The sequence below is a fragment of the Rousettus aegyptiacus genome, unplaced genomic scaffold, assembly GCF_014176215.1.
Source record: "Rousettus aegyptiacus isolate mRouAeg1 unplaced genomic scaffold, mRouAeg1.p scaffold_m13_p_3, whole genome shotgun sequence".
NCBI lineage: Eukaryota > Metazoa > Chordata > Mammalia > Chiroptera > Pteropodidae > Rousettus > Rousettus aegyptiacus.
Window position 1 is genome coordinate 131,157,753 of NW_023416306.1, and position 25,261 is coordinate 131,183,013.

The window sequence follows — 25,261 nt, forward strand, 5'->3', positions numbered from 1 at the left end:
GGTGCACTAGCCAATTACAACATTAAGTTTGTACGTTTCTGGCTGAATTATACCAACAAGTCAGGCCCCTCGCTGCCCACCCCTTTATTCAGATCCTTGACATTCCCCCCGCCCCCATTCCTTCACACCCCTCTGGTCTCCCTTTTCCAGTGTTTCACATACTCTTCACCCTGCAGCAAGGATGATCCTTCAAAAGTGCTTATGTGATCATCTCAATTTTCTACTTAGAATGCTCCAACAGTTCCCTGTTGCCTCCAAAATGAGATCACAACTCAGCTGGCTCATGAGCTCCTCACACTCTGACCCTGGCCCATCTCCCAAGCCCCCTCCTTCCTCAGTGAGGTCTTTGGTAGTCCCCAGAATGTACCAACCTACGTGATCATTGCACAATCTGTCCTGCTGCCTGGTCAGCTCTTACGTGTCTTCCAGGTCTTAGTTGGATATCACCTCTACCAGGAAGCTGTTCCTAGCCCTTTCCAAAAACACTGGGTGTGGTCTCTCTCTTCTATGCTTCATCTCTCTGTATTGAAAGGCTCTAATTCACTGTGTCCTCCCAGATTCTCAGGCTCATAACGGGGAGGAACATGCCTTAGTCATCATTTCCTTAGCATCTAATCCAACATTTGGCACTTCGTATTTACTCAATAAATATTCATGGAATGAATATAAACCAGCTATCCTGGGATAACTGAAAACTTAGATTGAGTTTTATATCTGTCTTTGATTAATAACAAATGGAAAGAATTAACTATTTCGTTAATATATTAATTTTTTAAAACAAATCTCTTAAACAATATTATCCATGGAGGGGTCAGAATAAAAGTAAAATAAAAATGTAGGGTGCTACTTCTATAGAAAAAAAAAAAACCCTAAAAGCTATTTATTATAATACTTTGGCTCAGGATTAGGGAAATATCTATAAACTAGAAGGGCAATATCAAAGGAGAATCTTTAGATTTATGAGTCATAGAACAGACAGTTACTCAAGTCGAAACAACCGGTTTGCCCCTGAGCTTCCTGGTGTCCAAAGCCAAAAGGGAAACAGTCCTTCGTATGACTGCCTCAGACTTGCTACAGAACGTCGTTGTTCCATGACCTTCAGAGTCACCTCTTCTCCTTTCTCCGCATCTCATACAATTCCCAGAAGATTGGGCACCAAGAAGGGACCACCCTACGCAAGTACCAGGCACCATTTACTAATGTCACTGTTCCCTGCTGTAAGTAAATCTCACTCTCATAGTAATCAAGGAGACTTTCCTGAGCCACCTGTCCCAGACGATGGGGTCAGCATGAACCATTGGTTCTAAACCTGTAAGCATCCTTATGAAATATGGATGGGCCCCAGCCAGTTCACCCAGAAGTCACGCAACTGATCTAGTCACAAGTTAATGATTGCAGAATAATTTAAAAAGTTAAGATGAGCTGAATGAACCATTTTATTTATATCTGTCTTTGTTACACCAGTTCTGAGTCAACTTTCATAGGTACAAGGAGGTGGCAGCTAGTCTTTGTTCCTTCCTGCTTGGCTTAAATCAAATGCTTGTCAGGTAATTAGAAAGTTTGCTCCTTAAAGGAATAGTTTTGTTAGGTAAAAAAAAAAAAAAAAAAAAAAAAAAGTGCCTAGATTACTTTTTTAATGAATACTTATACTAATGGAACACCACCAAAAAGTATATGTGAACTGTGAATTGACTGAAAATTGTAAAAAGTTATAGTTCAAAAACTAATATGATTCCCCATCATTCCTATATGCTATGTTGGACAGCACGCAAACTAGCCATTATTTTTATACTCTTTCGCTCTCACTGTTTTCACTATTTAATTGCTGAAATTAGTCATTTTGGCTCCTTTCTCTGTGTTCTTAACATCTAACGGGGTGCTTTTCAGTGAGTGTTTGTGGGATAACCACCATATTTCATGGCTTCTAGATGCCATTGATGATAAGATATATCCCAATTACAGAGATGCTAAAATGTAGGGGAAAACATGTATCTGAGAATCAGTGAAATAAGGTCTTTGTCTGTGGCAGGCGCTCTTTCTTGGCATGTGGCATGGCCCCTAGAAGTGTCTGGCTGAGCCCCTGGGCTCCACAGTGGTACGTGCGCCCTTCATCCTCCTAACCCCCGTGGCTGCCACTGCAGAGGAAGACAGTAACAGACCAAGAAAGAAGGCCCTTGCTCCCTCTGAGGAGACGGTGGGATCTTGCTGAAATAATCTATGATATTTTCTTCCTCACGGAAAACCAGCCTTTCTAGTCCCTGTCTGGAGCTGCCTCACCCACCTGCTTTGAATTCAGCCTCTGCCTTAAATCTTTTCTTTGAGGTGGTTTACTCCGCAGGCTCCTCTCTCTCAGTGCTGGGGCTGCCAAGGGCTTTTTAACCAGCTCTTGGAGGGTTATGGCATGCCCTCATCTGAATGCCCGGGGCTCCAAACCAGCAGGAAGCAGAAGGGGCAAGTGCCAGCACAGCAAGAAGCTTAGCAGGGCCCCTTGCAGGACCCACTCCTAGCTTTCCCAACCAGATCTCGCCCTGCAGTTCCAGGATTTGAGTCTGACTCAGGTTGGTGCCAGTCTCTGCATGGGCCTGGGCTTATGTAGCTCAGAGCCCCAGGTTTCTTCCCACATTCAGGCCTAAGTCAAGGCTCAGCCCAGAGACTCAGGTGCAAGTGGGGCCCAGCTCCCACGGACTGGGTGGGAAGGTAGGAGATACAGACACTCTCCTATGACTACAGCTGCATGGCAAAGGTGGCCATCGCTATGGAACCAGATATTTGGTCCCTGGAGGCCAGGAAAGGACAAAGGAGATTAGATCTGACTTTATCCTGGTCTGAAGGTCAAGGCTAGAAAGACCATTTTGGCCTTTGAGGCCCTTGTGAGGGTTGAAGCCCTTGTGTTTTTGTTCAATCCATTTCTTTCTCAAAGGAAATGCCCTTTGTGTATTCAGAGTATAGAAAGAGAACCTCGTTGCTATTAAAAACTTGGGCAATTCAGAAAAGCAGGAGAAGCAGATCCTTTCTGACAACTCACATTTGTTTGGTATTACGGAGTGTACAAGGCATTTTCCCACATATTAGCTAATGTAATTCCACCATAACTCTGCGAGGCGAAGGGGAAAACTTATTAGCTTTACCAAATGCTTACTATGTGCCAGGCATCGCTAGCTTTTTTCTATACACAGAAGTCCTCACTTAACATTATCGGTATGTTCTGTGACTTCAAGCAAAATAATGTATAATGAAACCAATGTTTACCATAGGTTAATTGATAGAAACAAGAGTTAAGTTGCTATGGCATCTTATTCAATGTATCTCTTCCCTAATCCTGCAGTATTATCTTATTTAATCCTAACCACAACTCTATGAAGCAGAGCAGTAGGTCTCAAATTTGAGAAGGTATTGAAATCACCTGGTGGGCTCGTTGAACTAGATTTCCCAGTCCCAGAGTTGGTAAATCATAGGTAGACCTGGGATGGGTAGAGAATTCGCATTTCAAGCTTAAGTCACATATGGCGCTTTCATTGCTGCTAAAGAACAGCAGGTGGAGGTTTTTTCCCCTCCCAGCCTCCTTCCACAGGTTTCAGTTCCAGCTCTTAATGTTCAGGAAGGGCATCCCAAGCCCAAGGTGATGCTGATGCTGCTGGTCTGGGGACCCCACTTTGAGAACCACTGAGGTAGATGCTATTTCTCCCATTTTGTAGTTGAGAAAACCAAGGCTCAGAGAGGTTCAGTTACTTTCCTAAGGTCACTCGGCCAGAAAGTGGCCCTGCAGATATTCCCATGGAGGTCTGCCTGTTTTGGGTCTTTACAATTTCCACTTCTTCCTCCGGTTTTCTGCCTCACCCTGCCCCTCATGACACTATGCCTGCCTTTAGGAACTACTGCTAGCTTCCCTATCTTTTTACCCAGCCGGTAAAACTAGCTGCGAATACTAAAATGTAGTAGCTTCAGGCCAAGATCTTCCAGAACACACAAACCTCAATGCTGCAACTCAGGAAAGGTGAGAAATAATTACCAGTGAGATAATCATACCATATCTAATCAGATCTGAGACGTCACAACTTCAATTAGAAGTAACTGAAACTATAGCTCAGAGTTAATAAATGGTAGTGGGTTGGATTGCTAGCCTCAAGGGAAATTCCCAAGACACAGGGGTAGGGTAGGGATTTCCTGGTATGAAAAATATATTCTGGCCTTTTCTTACTCTCCTAAGAGTGCTTTGTGCCCTTCTCCTCGTCCTCAGGAGGGCAGCTGGAGGTGGGGAGAAGTTGCTGGGGCATTTTGAGTTGGCTAAGCCTCTCTACTTTTGGTTAAAACAAGAGCTTTCCCTAATTCAATCAGCCTTTTAATTACATATGCTCCCTAACTGCCATTTTAAGTTCTCCCTTTAGCTCTTAGTCAGTTTTTCATACTGCATTTGAGTGTGATGTCACATGGGCCTATAATATCACTACTAAAGAATAGAAAGTAAAGAGTCTTTCCTCCTAGCCTCTTTCCATGTGTTTCATGCCTAGTTTTTAGAGTATGGGAAGGTTTGGGGAAGGATGTCTTGAGCCCCAGGGAAAGATCATTTTTACCAATTTAGTATTCCAGCAGATTTAAGACAGAAGGTGGGTAGAAGTGGGATCCTGTAGAATCAATGAGGTTTGCCCGATGGAGGTGCCCTTCCTGATTCCCAAAGGCAATTTTTTAAGGCAGAGAATCTAAACAAGGGACAGCAGCATGAGGAATGCTGTGGCATTCCTGGGTCACATGGAGTCCTTCCAGAGCTGAGGGCTGTCCAGCTACTGGGGAGAAGATGGGCAGGAGAGCCTGTGAGCAGCTGCAGCCTGCTGCCCCGCAACCTCAGGCCAAGCCACCATCGATCATTCTAGAGTTCCCTGCACCAGGGTGGAGGGGCTGGTCTGGTGGTTGCCTCCCCAGACACTGACTAGGGGAAAGGTGGGACTCACTCATCCTCTAGGAGGCAGGCTTGGCTACCATGTTCCCCTTCTATCTCCTTGGAAGGTTTGTGTTATTTCTCCCAAATCTCTAGCTAACAGTGGTACTTGTCAATTTCTGAACTAGCTCGCATTGGAGGAACACCCAAGCGATGTCTGGTTATCCTCAGGATGGAGCATGGTGCCCACATGCTGGGCTCACATGAAGTGTTCTTGGGTCATTAGTTCCAATACAGTCATTCTTTTTGGTTGCTCTGTTGTTTAGAACACATTGAGGGTTTGGGGGTTTTGGTTTTGGGGAGTGTTTTGGTTTTTCTTGGGGGAGGGTTAAGAAACTACCAAGGTACCAGGGTAAGGATATAGCTTTCCCAGCCAGCTGGAATTTTTTAACTCTTGAATATAATATGCATACATAAAAGTGCCTTATCATAAAAGAATTTTCACAAAAAGAACACAGTACCCACTTCAAAGAACTAAACATGACCTGCACCCTGCCTCCTGCTTCCTTCCAGTCACCTCCAGCCCCTGAGGGCACCCCATTTCCTGACTTCTAAGAACACAGACCCTGCCTAGCAGGCTGGAGCTTATCCTTAGCTCACATGACAACCTGACTTGCAGCTGCCATCCAGTTCAGAGATGGTGAAGTTGCTGGGGCTCGGCAGGACTGATTTGGAACAGACTTCTAGCAAGAGGGCCCACTCAGCAATTCCAAGCCCAGCACATATCTAGCTGCTGCTTCGGCCACCCAGGAGGAGTGCACAGGGGATAGGTTGGCCCCATCTTGGCTGTCAGATGGTCTTCCTGTCTCCAGGGGGGATGTCTGGGAGGTCCGCCTGGTGACTCAGTGTGGAGGGGGATGGAGGTAGAGTTCTCCTTTCCCATGCTTCTAGAAGTCTTGCCATGTGTTCCAGGCAGTGGGAGGCCCCTGGATCAAGATGACTCAGCAGCATCTACGTGCAAAGTAGCTGAGATCTGTGCCTTGATAAAACCACGTGGCATTTGGTTGGACTTGCCCCATTCTGTGCAGCCCTCACTGTTTGGAAACCGTTTTCCCCCAGCACTTATGTCAGGTCCTCTGTTTACCTGTGTGACTCTAGGCCCAGGTGCCAGCTGCCAGCCTGGATCTATTAGCCTCCTCAGCTGACCTCCATCTGTCTTCCTTCACGGGCCCCCACTGAAAGCTGACTCCATATTATTAATGAAAAGCCAGACTCGCCTTTGTGCTCACCTCCCCAACCCCCCCATACATGGCATGCATCATTAGACTCTGGCCTCTGCTTCCTCAGCAAAGAGCTGCTCTAATTATGCAAGACAGAGGGTCCAAGTGCTGGCCAGAGCTAGTAGTCAGGAAGAAATGCTTCTGTACTGGTCAATGTGGCTGGACAAAAAAGCCCTCCCTCTGGGAAGACCATGTCATGACTAAGGGGCAGTTAGATTTTCCTTCCAAATCTTTTGGACACAGAGCTTCTCTGTTCTCTACACCCATCTCAGTATGTCCTGGGTGGGCTGTCACACAGAGGCAGGGAGCCCTGGAGAGACTCAAGTTGTGTTTCTACTTTTCCCTTGGAGACGAGTAGAAGAGATGGGGCAAGTGCCCTCTGACTCAGGCTGGAAAGGTCTTGGAAACAATCTGGTCAGCATTTCTCTAACAAAATGTATGTAAAAAAATCTTGGGAGGTACATGAAATAGACAGTTTTTCAGGTTCCCTCCCTCTTCCGGGTCTAGGCTGAGGCCCAGAAATATGCATATTTGGGAAGCATTCCGGGTGCTTCTGATGTAGCAGACCCTAAGCTATAGTTTGAGAGACATTAAGCTAGACAACCCCTTGCCCAGGTTACAGATGGGGAGACAGCAAGAACCAGAGGCCTCTCATGGCTTACTCAAGGTTGTATGGAATAAGGCCCAGAACCTGAGTCCTGCCTTCTTTCCTGCTCTTGTCACCTCCCATACACTGAACCCGCCAATGGAGCCCCAAGGCCCTGGCCCTATTTCTTCCATGTTGGGCCTTTTGACCTGCCTTTCCTTCCCTCTTACTGCCATGTTAAGACACAGAATGGGATTTCTACGAAGGCCAAACACCTTCTTGCCTCACTCCAATCCTTCCCCTCCCCCCACAACCATGTTACTCTCCCTAAAACACAGATTACTCCCTGCCCTGCCCCTCCACCTATGAGATGAGGTGGGAAGGGCTTGGCCTGCCCCTCCAAGCCTCTCCCGTCTGACCCAACCAATTTTTTTGACCTTAGACTCCATCACGTCCATATAACTCCTTCTCCACACTATTTCCCTCAAATACCATCTTGTTCTTTCTTGCCTCTGCTCAAGTGATGCCATCATCATCTTGGCCAACAGTGCTTCCTCCCTGCCACACAGAATCCTATGCATCCTCCAAGGTCCAGGTGAAAGCCTTCCTCCTCCAGGAAACCTTCCTTAACCATCCAGCCGTAGCACTCTCGTCTCCCTCTGAAATATCATTTATTATGTTGTTATTACCTATTGTATTCTGTTTTGAATTGTGAGCTTTAAGTAATTCCCAGTTACGGACCACAGCCTATCCTTCCAATTACCTACTCACTTAGCAATGTGCCTTGCGCATAAGTACATAAGGGATGCTCGTAATGACAGAGCCATACAATGTCAGAGCCAAGGAGACCTTGGCCTGTAGGTAGCTAGCTGGTCGATGAGTTCAATGGCTTTTCTGTGCTGCCAGGGCTAACAAACATCCAAAGGTAATTTCTCTGGATTCTACTTCTACTGTAGTAATCAACTTTCCTGCTCGTCGCCACCCCTCCTGTGCCAATGAGGCCAATTCCACCCTCTTGCACAACCCTTGTGACTCTGTCCCTAACAGGATATTGTAGAATCCATGGGGGATATGTTTCAAGACCTCCAGTAGATGCCTGAAACTTCAGATCGTACCAAACCCTATATTTAGCATGCTTTTTCCTATACACACATAACTATGATAAAGTTTAATTTACTAATGAAGCACAGTGAGATATTCACAACAAAAATAGTAAGACAGAATAATGATAGTAAACTATATTAAAAGTTATGTGAATGTGGTCTCCCCTACCCCCTTCTTCGATAACTGAGACAGTTACAAAGTGACTAATGGGTGGGTAGCATATGCAGTGTGGATGTACTCAACAAAGGGATGATTCACACCCTGGAGGGATTGAGAGAGAGGGCTCCAGATTTCATCATGCTGCTCAGAATGGTGCAAGCTTTAAAATGAATGAATAGTTAAATCTGGAATTTTCCAGCTAATCTTTTCAAATAATGGATGACCTTGGGTAACAGAAACCACAGAAAGTGAAACCAAAGATAAGGAGGGATAACTGTATTAACATCACTGTACTTGCCAGTGATGGGTCCAGGTACTTGGCCTCCCATTCTCACTCCAGCTAATGGCCAAATTTCCAATTCAGCACAACACACCAGCCATGCCGATTTCAAGCTGCTTATCTTGCAGGCCTGCCAGGATGGCTAATGTTGTTCTTAACCCAATCCCGCAGAAGCTCTGTTATCCACTTGGTGTACCTCTCTCCCCATTCAAGACAAGAATCCCTCTTTTATTAAGGATCAATCATCACTACTTCGTCCATTGCGTGCTTATGAACCGGGCAAGAAGACGTTAATTCTAGATGCACTGACAGGTTACCTTCCAGGGCCTGAGCCAAGCTTTCAGAAAAGAGCTCTTTATTCTTTGTTTATTGTAGGATAAATGTCTTACAGAGGAGAAAGGCTCTTTCCTGCCCGGGGCCCTTGCCCTTGGAAGTGCCCTGGACATCTTTACCTGGGAGGCTTGGTAGAAATCCTTGCAGGAATCTGGAAGCCTTAACACTATGACTCACAGTTCAAATGCACACAGCAGGCGCATCAGCTTGGAGAAAGCACTGCATGCAACTTGGGTGGAGTGACTCTTGACAGAGGCCTTTGTGCTCTGTTTTAGCAATGCCAGAACGGCTCCTCTCAACCCCCAAAATAATCACCACAGATCATGACATTTCTGGCTTTCCCATTCAACACACCTCCTCAAAAAAATAAATAAAATAAAATAAAATTAAATTAAATTAATTTAAATTAAATTTAAAAAAATTTAAGATCTCTACTTACCAGAATAGGTCCACTCGGATCCTGCAAAGAACAAAACAAAGCAAGTAAGTACAACGGAGCTTGAACAAGTTAGAGAAAATATTACCAATTTTATTTTGAAATGGATAAGATTGAAAAGGTAGTGGTTGCCCAGAACTAAAAATTGTTCCAGAGTCTCTGTCAGAACAACTGCTTCCCAGAGCAACTGTGCTCACGAGGGAGGCTCAAGGCAGCGAGTTCGTGCAGGGTTTATGGATTAGGGAGGAGGCTCCCCAGACATAGTAGAGAAGCGAAATTTTATTATCTGAACAGGTAATTAATTTACAAGGCTCAATAGGCAAGAGCTGCCAGAGCGTGTACCATGAAAACTCTCCTGCAACTGGCTCTCCCTGCTTCCTTTAGACACAGCCGGTTTCACCAGACGATGGGAACGTGACCGCAGCATGACCGCACACACGGGGAGTTAGTTGTACTCGTTCCCCTTGTTTTCACACAAATGTTTGCACACTAGAAGCACAGTTTTGCAGCTTGCTTTTTCCCACTTAGCAACATACTAGAGAGCAGTTCACATGAATACATAAAGAAGAGACAACTACACTCAAAAGGAATGTTTCTCTTTGGGGGAGCTGCCACGCTCATTGGAGTGAGAATTCCAGGGGTGGTAGGAATGAGTGGGAGAAGTTCTGCCAGGAATATAAGGAAAGTCATCTACCGCTTCCCACTCCACACCCTTCACACATAAAAGTCCTTCATTCGTATCTCAAACACATTTTTAAGTCAATGCGGAGCTGTGTTCTCATTACCCAGCCTGACACCTCCCTCTTCACCTCCATAAGGAAACTGAGACCCTGAATTGAAATTTAGGGTATCTCAGGGGACAGACACATCACAATGAGGGGACTATTCGACTCCTAAGTCACTCTCTCCTAGCTTCTCGTAATGCTCCTGTGTTCTTGGCCCACAGAATACGGCTGGAAACAGAAGCCTCTCACATCTCATTTCTCTCTTGAAAACTGATTTGCCATAAAACTTAACTGACCAGCAATCTTGTCACTTATCACAACTGGGCATTTCCTACTAAAGCCAATAAAAAAAAAAAAAAGCTGGTTTAATCTCATGTTTTTTGTTATTCTAATTCATTTATTTGCCTCAGTGCCTTTAATTAATTTTGTTTTTAATTTTCAAAATTAGTAATTTTATCAAATTATAAGTGGTTTAAAAAGGCAGATGGTTCTACAAGACTTTTTATTAAAAGACAAAAAAATCAGTTCCCTGATACCCCTAGTCATCTTTCTGCTTTCTAGGGCATTCACTTTGAATACGCTAAATAATTCTTTTGGTGTTATCTCCGTACCTCTGTAAAACATACCTATATTGCTCTTTCATGATTCGTTTAAGTTTAAGCATTTATTGACACCCCACCCCTAAGTTCCCATGGATTTAGGGCATCTTAGAGTCCAATCTTTAGAGTAGTGTGTGTGTGTGTGTGTGTGTGTGTGTGGTAAACACCGCTGAGAATTTCTGTTGAGTACTATGAACCTTTTCCTCATAATAATACCCCTAAACTTAGACACACAAAAGTTCATATTCAATTAATGTCAGGAGGCCCACAGAACCTCTGAAACCTGCTACGGATCCCACAGGAGCTAACCTCCCCTGAACTAGTTATTGGATGAAGACATTCAGAACCATGTGGAAACCAAACTTGTATGTGACCCTTAAGTTTAGCCCTTTCATGGAAACAACAACAAACAGGGACAAGATTCGGTGCTTTGAGTATAAGTAGCAGTGTCTGGAGAGGCTCAGGAGCTGGACTCTGGGCAGCAGAAGCAATGTAAAATGAAGAAGAGAGTGATCTGAGTCAGGAGGTTCATCAGTGAAGGTCAGGGCCCGGCGCCTGGTGCACCGTCGGCTCAGAAATGACCTCAGAAAGGCTTTATAAAGGTGGTATGTGTGTGTGTGTGCTCCCTGTGTCTTGTTCAGGGGCAGGAGTCTTAACAGGACTAAACTAACTCCACAAGGCAGGCCAGGCCAAGGCCCAGCAGCTAAACTTTGGTAGCTTCCCGAGGGAGTAGGCCCCTTCAGCAGGGAGACTGTTCCCTTCCCCAGAAGGTCAGAAACTAGGGAGGCCAAGCTGGATGTCTGTTAGAACCTGCAGGCCCAATGTGTATGGGCAGGGAGAAAGCCCTGGGCGCTCACTGGGGAGGTGATATTTACAAAGATCCAGGTCAGGGGTTCAGGGCCCTGCCTGCTTTCTGTCCTGGGTGCTAGATCCTTCCCTAAATTCTTGAGACTGCCCAGCTTGTCACACCAGGTTCAGGCAGAGCAGGCTCTGCAGAATTCATTGAAATGTTCCCCCCAACTAAGAATTACAAGGTTTTCTCCAGAAAACATTTGACTTCACCTTATTTTGCTCCCTCCTTCCCCAACACCAGACATTTTTTTTTTCTTTCTGACGTTCACCAGTGCCAACTGCTAAAAGTTTAAAGGCTCCAGGCAAAGGGCAAACTACACTTTGACCCCGTTACCCAGCTTACCCCCACTACCTCCAACCTTGGGTTTAATACTGACACTCTACACCTCAGTGATTTTTCTGTTGACACCAAGGCAGTTAAAAAAGCCAAGAATCTCATGAGGAATAACAAAATTAAAACTGGGTACTTAGAATCTAGGGGTAGGCAGGCTGGCTACTCAGTGTGGGTTGAAAGTGGATTTTTCACTGCAAGCTTCCCCCACCCTAATTTGGAGAATGGGGGTGAGGGGAGCAAAAGAGAGAAAGAGTAGGAGGTGGAAGGGCAAGGAGGAGAGGGCATGGAGGGTGAACCTGGCAGGGAAAGATCGAGAAGGGAGGGGGAGCGGCTGCTAGAGTGAGGGGAGTGCCGGCTTTCAGAAGAAAGAGCCAATGAATGGCTGTTTCTTTTGTCTTAGAGCAGCTTGAAAGTAGAAGGGGGGAGATTGCTAGTGGAACATCAGGTCTCGGCGCAGCTTTCTCTAGAGGGGAATACATGTCAAAGTTTGCAGTTTTAAAAATTAATTTCCACTTATATGTAACTCCTTTCTCCTACCTACCTTCTATTTCTCCCCAAGAAAGATAATATCAAACATATCATGGAACCAGTGGATTGGAATCGAATTCCAAGTAATGCCTGAGCTGCGAACAGCAGGGCTCCCCTGCTTCCCCCGCCCTACCCCACGGGCACAATGACCTCCAAGAGAGAAGGGGGCTCTGAGCTTTCACTCTGCTGAACAGGACAAATTTCTCACCACCACTGCCTAGCCAGGGAGTTTAGATTTTCAGCCATTATGGCTACTTTGGGCCCTTCTTTAAGTCTTACAGCCTAACCTGGGTCCAGGAATTATAGCACCCACCAATGTCTCTATGACTTGGGGCAAACTCTGTCAAGGGCAGGAACTACCATCAGTTACCCAGAAAGTTTCCAGAAATGTCACCATTTGCTCTCCCAGAAAACCACTCACCCAGCTGTTGGAGAGGTAAGCAAAAGCTTGGCATCCTTCTCTTGTTACAAAGGATTGACTAACCTGACCTTGGCTACTCACCGCAACTCACTGTACAGACCTGAGTCTACATTTCAGGTCCCTCCACTTCCTCCTCACTCTGCACCCTCACTCTGTACCCTCAGCCTCCAGTCCTTTCAGAGTTAAGGGCACTAGTTAAACTCAGAAATAAGGTGTATACATTCATCTGAGTGCACACATGTGTACGTTCAGAATAGAAGAACACTTCTGGAGAAAAACAATCATTAAGAATGGGATGCATCATCCCTTTGACTTGCAAGTAAAACAATGGTAAGGAGCATCTCCTCCAAAGAAAAGCACCCACGCCTGTCAGAGGGTTCTGCACTGGGGCGACTGCAAATTCTTGCTGGTAATGACACTGCTCAGAATGCCACAGTTACTTCTCTACTGCCTGCACGTGGATCTGGGTACAATGTTTTGAATCTCGGTTTCCTTTCTCCTCCGTAGTTAGCAAGTTCCCAAACAACCTTTCTAGAGCTGGGGATGCTCTGAGAATATGCAAACATATTTTAATACAAAGACAACGAGCTTCCCCCAAGCACAGCAGATAATACATTCTAAAGGAAAACGGATCATCCCTTATTTTTGATACTATGCATGTCCTTTCCTGCTCCCCCCAAATAATTTTACTTTATCGTTTAAAAAAAAAAAAAAAACGCAGGAAATCTTTCCATCCAGGTGTGGCTGAGCACTCATGGCTATTAGGAAAGAGACAAAAACTTTACCGCTGAGTGAGGCTGGGCTGGAAGTGTGTTCCTTTAAGATCACGAGCAGGAGGATGGCTACTGCGAGCAGGCTGCGGTGGGGCATCTTCGGGTGGCTTCTGTGGTGCAAGCTCAGGCTGCGCGGGGCTCCAGCTCCGTCTCAATCCAGTCTGGTGCTGAGGCCAGCAGGGCGCGCACCGGGACCACGTGCGCGCAGCCGGGTGCCTTGGAGCACGTCTGTTCTTTAGGCTCTTGGCTCCCCCGCGAGCTGCTTTTATAGAGCGACTCAGCCCCAAACACATGATGTCATCATGGGGGGAAGGACGCCCTGCCTCCAGGAGATCTGGCGCCCCACTTCCAAGGTAAACCGTGGCTCAGACTTCAGCCGCGTTCCGTGGGGCAGTGGCTCTGAGCGCTCCGCCAGAACAGGGCTGACCTGGAAAGCCAGCTTTGCGTGAGCACAGTGGACAGGCGTGGGGGAGGCCCACCTGCGTTGGCCGCATCAGGAAGGCTGAGTCTAGGGACTCCCTTTAGTGGCAGTGGTCTTGGTCTGTTACTGCCCTTCTCAAGAAGCACCCTAAGTAAAATGCCATATGGGACAAGAGCCTCCTTCAAGGCTGAAATGTGTGCCTGCCTGAACTGGGCACTGCTTAGGGACTAAACAAGGTAGCAGGGAGGCTGCATTCAAATTCAGAATTTCTGTAGCTCATACAGTACTTCATGATATCTTTGAAATTAAGATACAAAGAAATTTAGGTCAATAGCATGACTAGGTACAAATGAACAGCTTTACTAAGCAATTAGACGGTATCCTGCTAACAAACAGGTAAGTATACAAGGCTGAAGCTAGTTCATAATATCCATCCATTCTCTAGGAAAAGGGAAGAATCCCTTTCTCTGGGTAGCTGTGGAAGAATGGGACTTACATTATGTATCGAGAGCTTACTATGTGTCAAGCATTGTACTAGGCATTTTGCATCTTGGTCTAGATCAGTGTCTGAGTTCTGTTTCCAGCACATATTATCATCACCTGTTGTTCATTTCTGCCTACTTTTCTCACATATTTGTATTCATTTAAATATGTGTATACTTACATTTAGTCATGTTACATGCGGTTCTGATCCCCTTTGTATGTAGTCCCTATTCAGTTAAGTCAGGGTCTAATTAACCTGCTCACTCCAATACTCTTTAAATCTTCCTGTTGCTGTTACTACCCTTGCTATTCCCGCCACCCTTGTTGTTTGTGTTTCTGACTTCTCTGGGCTCTCTGAGTGTCTCTGCACTGCTTCTGGTGCTGAGCTTGGTTTCTTACCCGCTCTGTGATCTTACCTGCTCTCTTGGCTCCCTGCTGCCTACAGTCATTGCTCAGAGCACATGTCTGCTGGAAGGTGCCCATCCCAAGCCCTGGTTCATGACCCCTGGTTCTGTGGCCTCTTCTCTTGGCCACAGCAGCCTGACTGGCCCTTACTTCTCCCAGGTCTGTGCTGGCCCTCAGCCTAAGTGGACTCTCAGGCTAGCCTTGGTGACTAGTGAAGCCACTTGTCCATGGTGGTTTTAGAAGAATAGAGTAGCTTCTCTGCTGAGGACCATCAGAAAGTACATGCTACCAACATATCAAGAGATGTAACTATTCTGTCCCTATCAGTTCAACCTTTGTTTGGGTTAATAAAGGGCTTTGGAGTCTTGTTAAGGAAGTAGTTACAGAGAAGTCTTCTTGCAAGTACTTCCAGACCACAGTAGGCTTAAGAATGACTTTTTCTGCCTGAAACTCCTGATAAAGAGCCTTGAGTAAACTCCCAAGTGGTGTGTGAACACTTCACTTGTGGTTAAGATGTTCATGTCTCTGATTTGTCATCGGGAGCTTTAGAAGATGAAATGTACTAAAGGAACACAAGAGGTCGAGATGGAGCTACTACAGTTCAGAGATGCACATACTAACCCATGGAGGTGAAATCACTCTCCTCACATATCAAGGCAAGTTACAGGTAAACCAGGCCGTAAACGTGCATTTTGTTACTCGCGTCCCAGGTGTTGTCCTGTTATGTCTGGCTAAACATTAATTCAATTTCTTCTTAAACATGCACCTCTAAGTGTTCTCCAGGGATCCCCGTTGACGGAGAAGTTTTTTAAAAGTGGGATGGAAATTAGTAGAACATAAAGCAAGATTGTGAGCTGGGTTTGATGTAAAGAAAGGGGAGGGTTGGGATGTTTACTACATGTCTAGATCAGAGACCTGGTTAATTAGGAAGAATGGGTAGCAATTAAAAGAGAATTGAAACTATAAACTGAGACCCATTGCCCTAAGTGCTTTGGGTGGATTTTTTTTTTATTTTTTATTTTAGGGGATCAGAGGTGAAGGGGAAGCAAACAGAAATGGATGAAATGACCAAAGTATTGAAACTGAATGTTAAGAGCCACCCCCCACCCCAACAAAACTAACCAGCTCTGGGAAACTTCCCTGCTAGAAGCTTCCTGAAGCCTATGTGGCTAAATGTATACCGACTTGCTTTCTCATTATCAGATGGGGCTATTGCCAACCAATAAATAGCCCATTACTCAACACGTTAGGGTGGAAAGTGGACCTTCAGCAAGCAAATGCGGCAGTTGGTCACCAAATGACATGCCCAGACAGAGGGCTCCAGGGGGCAGGGCTCTTCTAAACCATCACCATCTGATTGGAAATTAAAATTGTCTATACTATGCAAAGTAATCTACAGATTCAATGCATTCTCTATCAAAATTCCAAAGACATTTTTCACAGAAATAGAACAAACAATCCTAAAATGTTTATGGAACTACAAAAGATCCCAAATAGCTAAAGCAATCTTAAAAAAGAAAAACAAAGATGGCAGCATCATACTCCTGACTTCAAACTATGTTACAAAGTTAGAGTAATCAGAACAGTATTGTATTAGCATAAAAACAGACACATAGATCAATGGAACAGAATAGATATCATGAAAATAAACTTACATATATATAGTCAATTAATTTACGATAAAGAAGGCAAGAATATACAATCGGGAAAGGACAATCTGTTCAATGGTGTTGAGAAAACTGGACAGCCACATACAAAAGAATGAAACTATATTATTATCTTATACTAAAAATTAACTCAAAATGGATTAAAGATTTAAATATAAAACCTGAATCCATAAAAAACACAGGCATTAAGCTCCTTGATATCAGTCCTGGAGATGATTTTTGGATTTGACTCCAAAAAACAAAAGCAAAAATAATAAATGGGACCACATCAAACTAAAAGGCTTCTGTACAGCAAAGGGAAACAAACATTTCAACAAAATGCAAAAGCAAACTACTGAATGGTAGAAAATATTTGCAAATTATATATCTGATAAGGGTTAATATTTAACATATATTAAGTACTCATATAATTCAATAGCAAAAACAAAAAACAAACAATACAATTTAAAAATGGGCAGAGGATTAAAATAGACATTTTTTCCAAAGAAGATCTACAGATGGCCAACAGGCTCATGGAAAGATACTCAGCATTAGTAATCATTAAATCAAAACCACAATGAGTGACCATCTCACACCTGTTAGAATGGTCATTATCAAAAAGACAAGAAGTAAGAAAAGTTGGCGAGGGAACCCTCATTGAGAAAAGGGGACCTATGTGCACTACTGGTAGGAAAGTAAATTAGTGCAGGCACTATAGAAAACAATATGGAGGGTCCTCAAAAATTAAAAATAGAACTATAATATGATTTAGATATTTATCTGAAGAAAATAAAAACAGTAATTGAAAAGATATATGTATATAAATATGTATATATGTATATATATATACCCCTGTTCATTGCAGCATTATTTACAATAGCCAAGATATGGAAATAACTCAACTGTCCATCAATGGAAGAATAGATAAAGAAGATATGGTGTACATACATATACCTACACACAAATGGAATACTAGTCAGCCATAAAAAAGAATGAATCTTGCCATTTGTAATATGGATAGACTTTGAGGAAATTATGCTAAGTGAAATAAGTCAGACAGAGAAAGACAAATACTGTATGATCTCACTTACATGTGGACTCTAAAAAAGAAAAACAAACAAAACTCATAGATAAAGAGAATAGAACAGTGGTTACTAGAAGGGAGTTAGGAAGTGGGTAAAATGGGCAAAGAGAGTCAAGAAGGACAAACTTCCAATTATGAAATAAGTCACGAGGATGTAATTTACAGCATAGTGACTATTGTCAATAACACTGTGGTACATACTTGAAAGTTAACAGGGAGTAAATCCTGAAAGTTCTCATCATAAGAAAAAAAATATTTTTAGACTTCTGTTTGGTGATCAATGGTAACTAGATTTATGATGGTGATCATTTTGCAGTGTACTCAAATATTGAATCTTTATGTTATATACCCAACACTAATATAATGTTATATATCAGTTATACCTTAATTTTAAAAAAGTCACCATCTGAATTGACATGACAGTGAGGCTGATGAGTCAAAGGGCAAAGAAGCACACGGGCAAGAAATGTGGGGCTTGATGTCAGAAGGTCTGGGCTGAAGCACCTGCTCCACCACTTACTAGATGGCCTTGACAGTGTGCAATCACTGAACTCCAGTTTTCTCATCTGTAAAATGCTGGCTCTAATCCTGGTCACTAACAGAAATGACATATGGCTGGAATGAGATAAGGCAAGTGAAATCTTTTCTGTTCATTCATTCATTTACCCTCTGTGTGCCAGGCACTGTGCTAGGCATAGTCCTTGTTCTTGGTGAGTATACAAACAGAAAACAAATAATCTCATAAGTAACTCTATAATTATGATTATAATAAATGTGACAGAAGATAGACATATAATCAGGAGGGACTCATTCTGTCCTGGGGCAGTGAGGGAAGACATCAGTGTAAGAATTAGATTCTGTGACTTCATAAAACTTTTAAAACATACGACTAATACCAGGCTCTTCTTTCTCAAAGATGGTGCCACTGGGCAGCATTTGCCTTTTGCACAGGCCAACTTTTGGCCTTTAGGCATAAGGGTTAGAGCACAGAAAATTTTATTTAAGGTAAGAATTAGCTCTTTAAATAATGTGACTCAATTGGGAATTCAGCCTTGTATGGGACTAAAGAAAGGACTTGTGAGAGCAGAGCTAACATTTATTGGTTACCTACTATTTGCCTGACGCTGTGCTTGGCACTTAATTCTTACAACAACCTGAGGGAATGGTGTTAGGTTTGTTTTTTTATAGATGAGGAATCTGAGGCTTGAAGAAGTTAAAACCTTTTCTCGCACAAGTTCATGAGGCTTTTGAGTGGCACAGACTGAATTCTCAGCCAGATGATTCTGTCTCCACGGCCCAGGCAGGCTCTTTCTAAAACTGTCCTAATTATTGCCTCAAATGGAGACGTTTTGTTTCTGGATCCCTCTGTGATATGAATTCTCCAGTTTTCTAGAAGGTATGATTGGTTATTTGTTGATCAGGAGCACAATGTGCCAATTCTGGTACTTGCATAATGCTCAGCACAGGACATGACTGTGTCCTCCTCCCCAAGCTCCATGGGGTTACTGAGGGACCCTGCACTTCGATCAATGCTTAGAGCATCTGCCAAAATGTGATAAGAAGAACCTGAGCCACAGAGATTTGAGTTAATACAGCTCTCCAGTAAAGGAGAAGGAAAATATGAGCCCAACCACATAGTTTTATGTTATATTAATAACATGCTTTGACCAAGGAAAGGGGATATGGATGGATAGATGGAAGGAAGGAAGGAAGGAAGAAATGAAGGGGGTCAGGGGAGGGAGGAGGAAAAGGCCAAGGGTATTCTTTGACTAGGCGGTGGCTCTAGGCCAAGACTTGCATGGACCAATTGATCCCAGTAAGAATGTCTAAGTCTTTGAAAGTACAGTCAGTTTTTTTTTTTTTAGATGATGCATATTTTTTTATTGTTTATTGGGGTAACATTGGTGACGCAATTCTGTAATTTTCAGGTGTACACTATAATTTAACATATATGTATTCTATTGTGTGATTACCACCCAAAGTCCAGTTTCCTTCAGCTATCATATATTTGATCCCCTTTACTCACTTCACCCTCCCCCTACCCCCTATATTTGACCCCCTTTACTGAGTTTAACTCCCCCTTCCCCCGTTTTTACCCTCTGGTAACCACTAGTCCATTGTCCATGTCCCTGAGTCTGTTTATCCTGTTCATTTGTTGCTTTTAGGTTGATATCCACATAGAAGTGATACATGTGATTTTCAACTTTTTCAGTCTGGCTTATTTTGCTTAGGATGATTACCTTGAGGTTCGTCCATTTGTTGCAAATAGCAGTATTTTCATCTCTTCTTATGGCTGAGTAATATTCCATTGAAATACAGTCAGTTTTGTAGCTTTTTTCACAACTACTTCTGCAGTGTAGCTTGGAGTCATAACCTCTGTGTGAACCCTAGCTACCCTGCTCAGTTTCAGCAGTATCATTTGAAAGGCAGAAAAGAATGCCAGACTCGTGTCTCTGCCAGAAGCCAGTTCTGGGCTCTTAGCAGATCTCTTGCCCAGTATAGGCCTCAATTTTCTGATTTGTAAGTCGAAATAAAAATGTCTAACTTCACACAGGGTTGTAGGTATGGGACGAGACCACATGAAAATGCTTCAGAAAATAAAATAAAAGCATTTGACATACGTGAGATATTCCTAAGAGTGGGCTTGAAACAAGGCTTGGTTTACTAATGTAAGAAAATGAAAGCTGGATTCCAACAAGGGATTGAGATTTTTCATCTAGCCCCTGCCACCAGTGACCATGGTAACTGTGACTCTGGTCCAATTACTTAGCCACTGAATCCTTCAACTGCTGCTTCTGTCAAGTGAGAAATAACGGCTCATCATTGGAACTTTTATAAGGTACTCTGCATGATTAATAAAAATAACAATAATTCAAAATTTTATACACAGGAAAAGTTATAAGTGAAAATAAACTTTATTGCAATGTTTTGCCTTTTTTCCAGGTAAATTTTTCTGAAAACCATAGTTTTAGCTGACATTGAGACTGCTCAAGAGATATCATTAGAATATAATAGCTTAAAGGTTTCTCAGAACCATCTCTCCTTTAATGTAAACTGGTTGGATCCACATTCTTCTAACCGCAGGGGTTTGATGCAGATCCTGTTCATCTTGTTCTCAGTCTGAAGCACTGTCTTCTCTCACCCCTGTCTTTTAAACCAAAATGTAGTCACAGACCACATTCCAGCAAGTTCATAGGTGCCAACCTAAAGTGAATAGTCCTAATACGAATTCTGACAACTTCTGCCCAGGGTTAGGGAGACCAAGTGGTATAGGGCAAAGAGCTTTGTCATCACATGAACCTGTGCTTTGAAACTCGGCTCCACCACTCAATGCCTATGTGAACTTTGTTTGGCAAGTCAGTTAACCTCTCTGAGTCTCAGTTTCCTACTTTTTAAAGCAACATCCCAAAGAGCAATAAGAAGGAACAAATATGATAAGCTAGACCTGTAAAGAACTTAGCACAGTGGCACATAATGAACACTGTATAAATGGTAGTTCTGTGCTGTGGCAAGGTCTTGACTGGTTGAGGGGGGATTGTTTCACCCATGGTTCCTAGTGTGGGCAACCCCACCAAAATCCATGATGAATGAATGAAGATTATCAGATATCTCTTTCCCACATAATTCTATACATTGGCCTTGTAAAGAATGTAGCTTTTGTCTTTACAAACTAGTCTCCTTACTGAAGCAATAGTGCCTTTTAAACAAGTAAACTTAGAACTACTTTACTACAGGAAATGCCTCCTTACTACAGAGCTGGAAGGTATTCCTGAGCTCAGAGATGCCACATACTATTGGAATAAGCTGGTAATTTCCTCTTGCTTGGGTACTCGAGTTCTCTATAATTGCAGGAATTTGTGAGCTGATCCTTCATTTCAATTCTTTCAACAACAACAAAAAAAAACTGGCAAGCAACCCTTAGTTCCTTGCATTTCAGTTTGCATTCATCTCCATTGGTTATAGAGTACTGGGAACATGCAGTGTGACACTTCTGCTTCTCAGCCAGCTGGAGTTTGCACTGTGAGCTGGGCCACCTTTTTACAGTGACTAAAAAAGCTCAGTAGGCTAGAAGCCTGGTTCAGTTAACATTGCTGGCTTCGTGGCATGGGCAAGTGAAGACCAGGGAACTTCCCAATAGATCATTCAAGTTGAGTTTCCTCTCTGTCCAGATGCCAGCCCTGGAAAAGATGCAGTTTCCTGCCAAGCCCTGAGAAAGGGCTCAGGTATATCCAGTGGCTAGCAAAGCAGGTAGGGAGCCAAGGCTTCACTGTTCTCTCACCCAAGGAAACAAAGCCAGAAAACCAGAGATACTTCCGTGAGGAGAGGCTGCATGGTGAGCTCACTGAGCCCAGTCAAGAAATTTACTTATGGAGCTAACTTCTTTCTGCCCATCCCACTCCCCATCTTAAAATGAGTTTGGGCTTACTTTTTAGTAGAATAAATCATAACTAGATTACTTATGTCTATATCTCAGTTTTTTAACACCGATAGGTCTTATTTTTGATATTACCTATCCCTTTTTACTTGACAGGATTTTGTGAGTGACAGAAATGATGGCAAGATAGTGAGTCCTTAGAGGAAGCTCAAAGAACCAGAGGATTAGAACTCAGAAACTTGAGTTCTCTCATCAAATTCTATTTCCCCTGTGAAACAGGAAGGGAAAATCCCTCCAATACCTCAGCTATTCCACTTTTATAATAGAGACTATGCCACTTAATTCCAGTGAAAATTTGTAAAATTCTTTTCAGTAGTTTAGGAAGGGCACCATAATCCATAATTACAAAGTATATCGACGCTTATAACCAGAGTTGTTTGTTTTTAGTGGAGAAATTAGACCTGCCTCTGATAAGAAGGATCCTGGGCTCTTAACACTGAAAGAAAACACAAGTTAACACAGGCCCAGTTCATAGGAAAGAAATCAATTCAGAGACAGTAAGAAAAATCTCATCATATAACCCGCTGTCAGCAGAAATGGTAAGAACTGAGAAAGAGGACAGAGAAAAACTTTGAAAGGAACAGTGCTAATTTGTAGCCAGTGTCCAGAAAAAAAGGGGCGGTACAGGGAGGTGGGAGATAACTCCGAGGTCTCCCACCGGGGGCATGAGCAACATGGTGACTGTGAAGATTCAACAGAATCTAATGTGAGACAAAGCATGCCTGGGCGAGACTGAAAACCGAACTTTAAACATTGGACTAGAACAGGGAAATATCTCCGCCAAGTGATTTTTATGTACAAAATTACCTAGAGGGAATTCATAAAAGAAAAACAATTGCCCACTAATCCTGTTTTTCCTCTGACAATAACTTTGTTCTTGAATGTTCCATTCTTGTTCTTGTCCATGTCAACAAAAAATATTTATAAGACAAGGCTACTATCAAGTGAACATTCCCTATTTTGTGTACTACTTTCTTTAATACCTGACGTTAGATCATAAGTGCTTCCCCACATCTCTACATAGTCTTAATAATTTTAACATGGACATAGTAAGTAAGACAAGTTTCAAGAACTCATGAAATTGGGGAAGATTAACAATTCAAAACAGGGAGTCAAGTTTCTGGAGTGATTTGCTCAGGAAACTCCTAGAAGAGCAACAAAGATACAATTTGACGGATTTAGATAAATATGACAACGGGTAGATTGTCAATCAGTAAATGGCTTGGTGGCTTTGGGAGCCACTAGAAAAGTGAGTGCATACCTAGTGCTGGCCACATGGGGGAAGTGAGTCCACTAGGATGGGTCCAAGTTCACAGCCAGGGTAGAAGCCGCCACAGTGTATGACAAGGAATCTTTATTTTAAGTTTACATGCTGAACAGTATTTTGTCAATAGACCCTCTAAGAACTTTCTGGGACTCAGAGCTCCTAAAAGAGCCTGAGAGCCATTATATGAGCCAGACACACTCAATGAAGGGAAAGTTTTGGGGAGTCATCAGAGCTGAACATCTACGAAGGACATTTAATTCCTTGTCCCACTTCCAGGTGGCTGTCAGCCATCCTCATACTCACTCAGACTCTGCCTTTGTTTTCTTTCATTGACTCCTTCCCCCTTGACCTTTCTCCATCCTTCCTCCTGAAGAATCAATGAGCTGTGGTCTTCCAGTTCCCTAGAGTTACATGCTGTCCCGGGAAAACTAAGGCAGAAGTCTGGGATGAGCTCAGACCTGGTGGAGGAATTAGCCAGGGCCAGAGGAAGTAATTCTAAAGATAGTGTCCCAGGAAACAAGGTGACATTTTTGCTTGTTACACTTCTATATTGTTTGGATTTTTTAAAATAGCAAATCCGTTGCAAATTTAAACAGTCATATGAGTTAATTTTTTTTTTTTAATTGGAAGAGGCGAATGATTTCTTCTTTAAGAGGAAATAAAAAGAAGCAACAGACTACCTAAGGAGAAGAGGGCATCACCGGCCAACAAAAGCAGCAGAAGGATCACCAATGGCGTGTGTAGAGAAAAGGTCTTGGTGCCTCCAAGAAATCTGGTTCTGCTAACAGAGTGAATGGAAACTAGAGTGTGTCATGAAAAAGAATGCTGAGAGGAGAGAAATGGTGACCGATGATGAGAGCTGAGAGATGTGTCATTTAAAAACTTTAGCAGAAGGAGCCCCGAAGTTTTGGAAAACTTGAGGCAAGTGAAGAGAATAAGGAAACTGGCATTTCTGAAGCCAGAAGGGAATGTTACAGATGGAGGAGAGGAGGAAAGGAAGAGACCAAGAGGAATGAGGAGAGAGCAGTTAAGGGGCACTGTAGAGAAAATGGTCTGGTTTTTTATATTATTATTATTATGGAAAAGTTTCAAACACATATAAAAGTAGAGAGTATGGTTATAATGAACCTCCAGGGACCCATCGCCCAGCTTCAACAGTTACCAACTCATGACCAACCTCATCTTGTCTATACCCCCGCCAACCCATTACCTCTTCTTTGGGTTATTTTGAAACAAATTCAACTCATCACTATTTTAGTGATTCTCAAACATCAGAATTTCCAGGAGGGCTTGTGAAAACACAGATTGCTGGGCCCCATTCTCAGAGTTTCCAGTTTAGCAGGTCTGGAATCAGGGTCAGAATCTGTATTTCTAACAATTCTCCAGGTGGTACTGATGCTGCAGATCTGAGAGCAACATGTTGAGAACCACTGTATTATTTCTTCTGTGCATATTTCTCTTTTAAAAGAACTCTTGTATTTAAAATATAATCACAATGTAACTGCCACTCACAAAACTCTTTAATAATGATTGATTAATATCATGTTTCCCCAATTGTCCTCTCCGTGGTTTTATTAACCATTTGTCGGAATTGGTCTCCAAACAAGGTCCATACCTTGCAATCGGTTAATATGTCTCTTTAGTCCTTTTTAATCTATAAGTAGAGTTTGAATTAGAGCATGAGGAATAGTTTGAGTAGTATCACAGATGTGTAGATGTGTATGTTAAAAGCAGACTTTGGGTTTGAAGCCCACCCTACCACTTATCAGCTGAGAGAGGTTGGGCTAGCACTCCAAGTGCTCTAAGCCTCACTTCTATTTGCAAAAATAAAAATAATAAGCCTACCTCATGGAATACTTGTGAGAATTATATGAAAATTAAACCTGTGCCATAGGGCCAAGGAATTAGAGGACATGGGTTCAAAGAACCTCTGTGACCTTGGGCACATACTTAACTTCTCTGAGCTTTAGTTTTCTAATCAACAGAGTGGAGATAATAATGGTACCTATCTAGTATGAAATAAGCACTCAAATTTTTTGTTGTTATGAAAATAACCAATTATTATTAAGAACACAATACATGCCACATCTCTTTCCCCCTGAGTAGGAATGCCTCCTTAGAATCTTGATTTTCAAAGTGATGCATTGGGCGATCCCAAGCCATGAATTTATGTCTTTCCCACCTTACTTCTTTCTTAGTTTGGTTAATGGCACCATCATCCTCCTAGTTGCCCATGT

The 25,261-nt window shown here is 43.0% G+C and overlaps 1 protein-coding gene across 4 annotated transcripts in view; it reads right to left on the reverse strand.

The window, feature by feature from the left end:
* CA12 (carbonic anhydrase 12) overlaps window positions 1-13,535 on the reverse strand; it is a 47,287-nt gene extending 33,752 nt beyond the window's left edge. For 2 of the 4 annotated variants that reach the window (XM_016141110.2, XM_016141109.2), the window contains exons 1-2: window positions 13,296-13,533; window positions 9,055-9,075 (exon numbers count right to left, since the gene is read on the reverse strand). In XM_016141110.2, coding sequence (XP_015996596.2) covers window positions 9,055-9,075; window positions 13,296-13,380 — 106 coding nt within the window. In that variant the 5' untranslated portion in view covers window positions 13,381-13,533. Of the gene's footprint in view, window positions 1-9,054; window positions 9,076-13,295 lie in introns of all 4 variants that reach the window. The other 2 variants (XM_036238847.1, XM_036238846.1) reach the window with 2 other exon arrangements.
* Window positions 13,536-25,261: the final 11,726 nt, after the last annotated feature.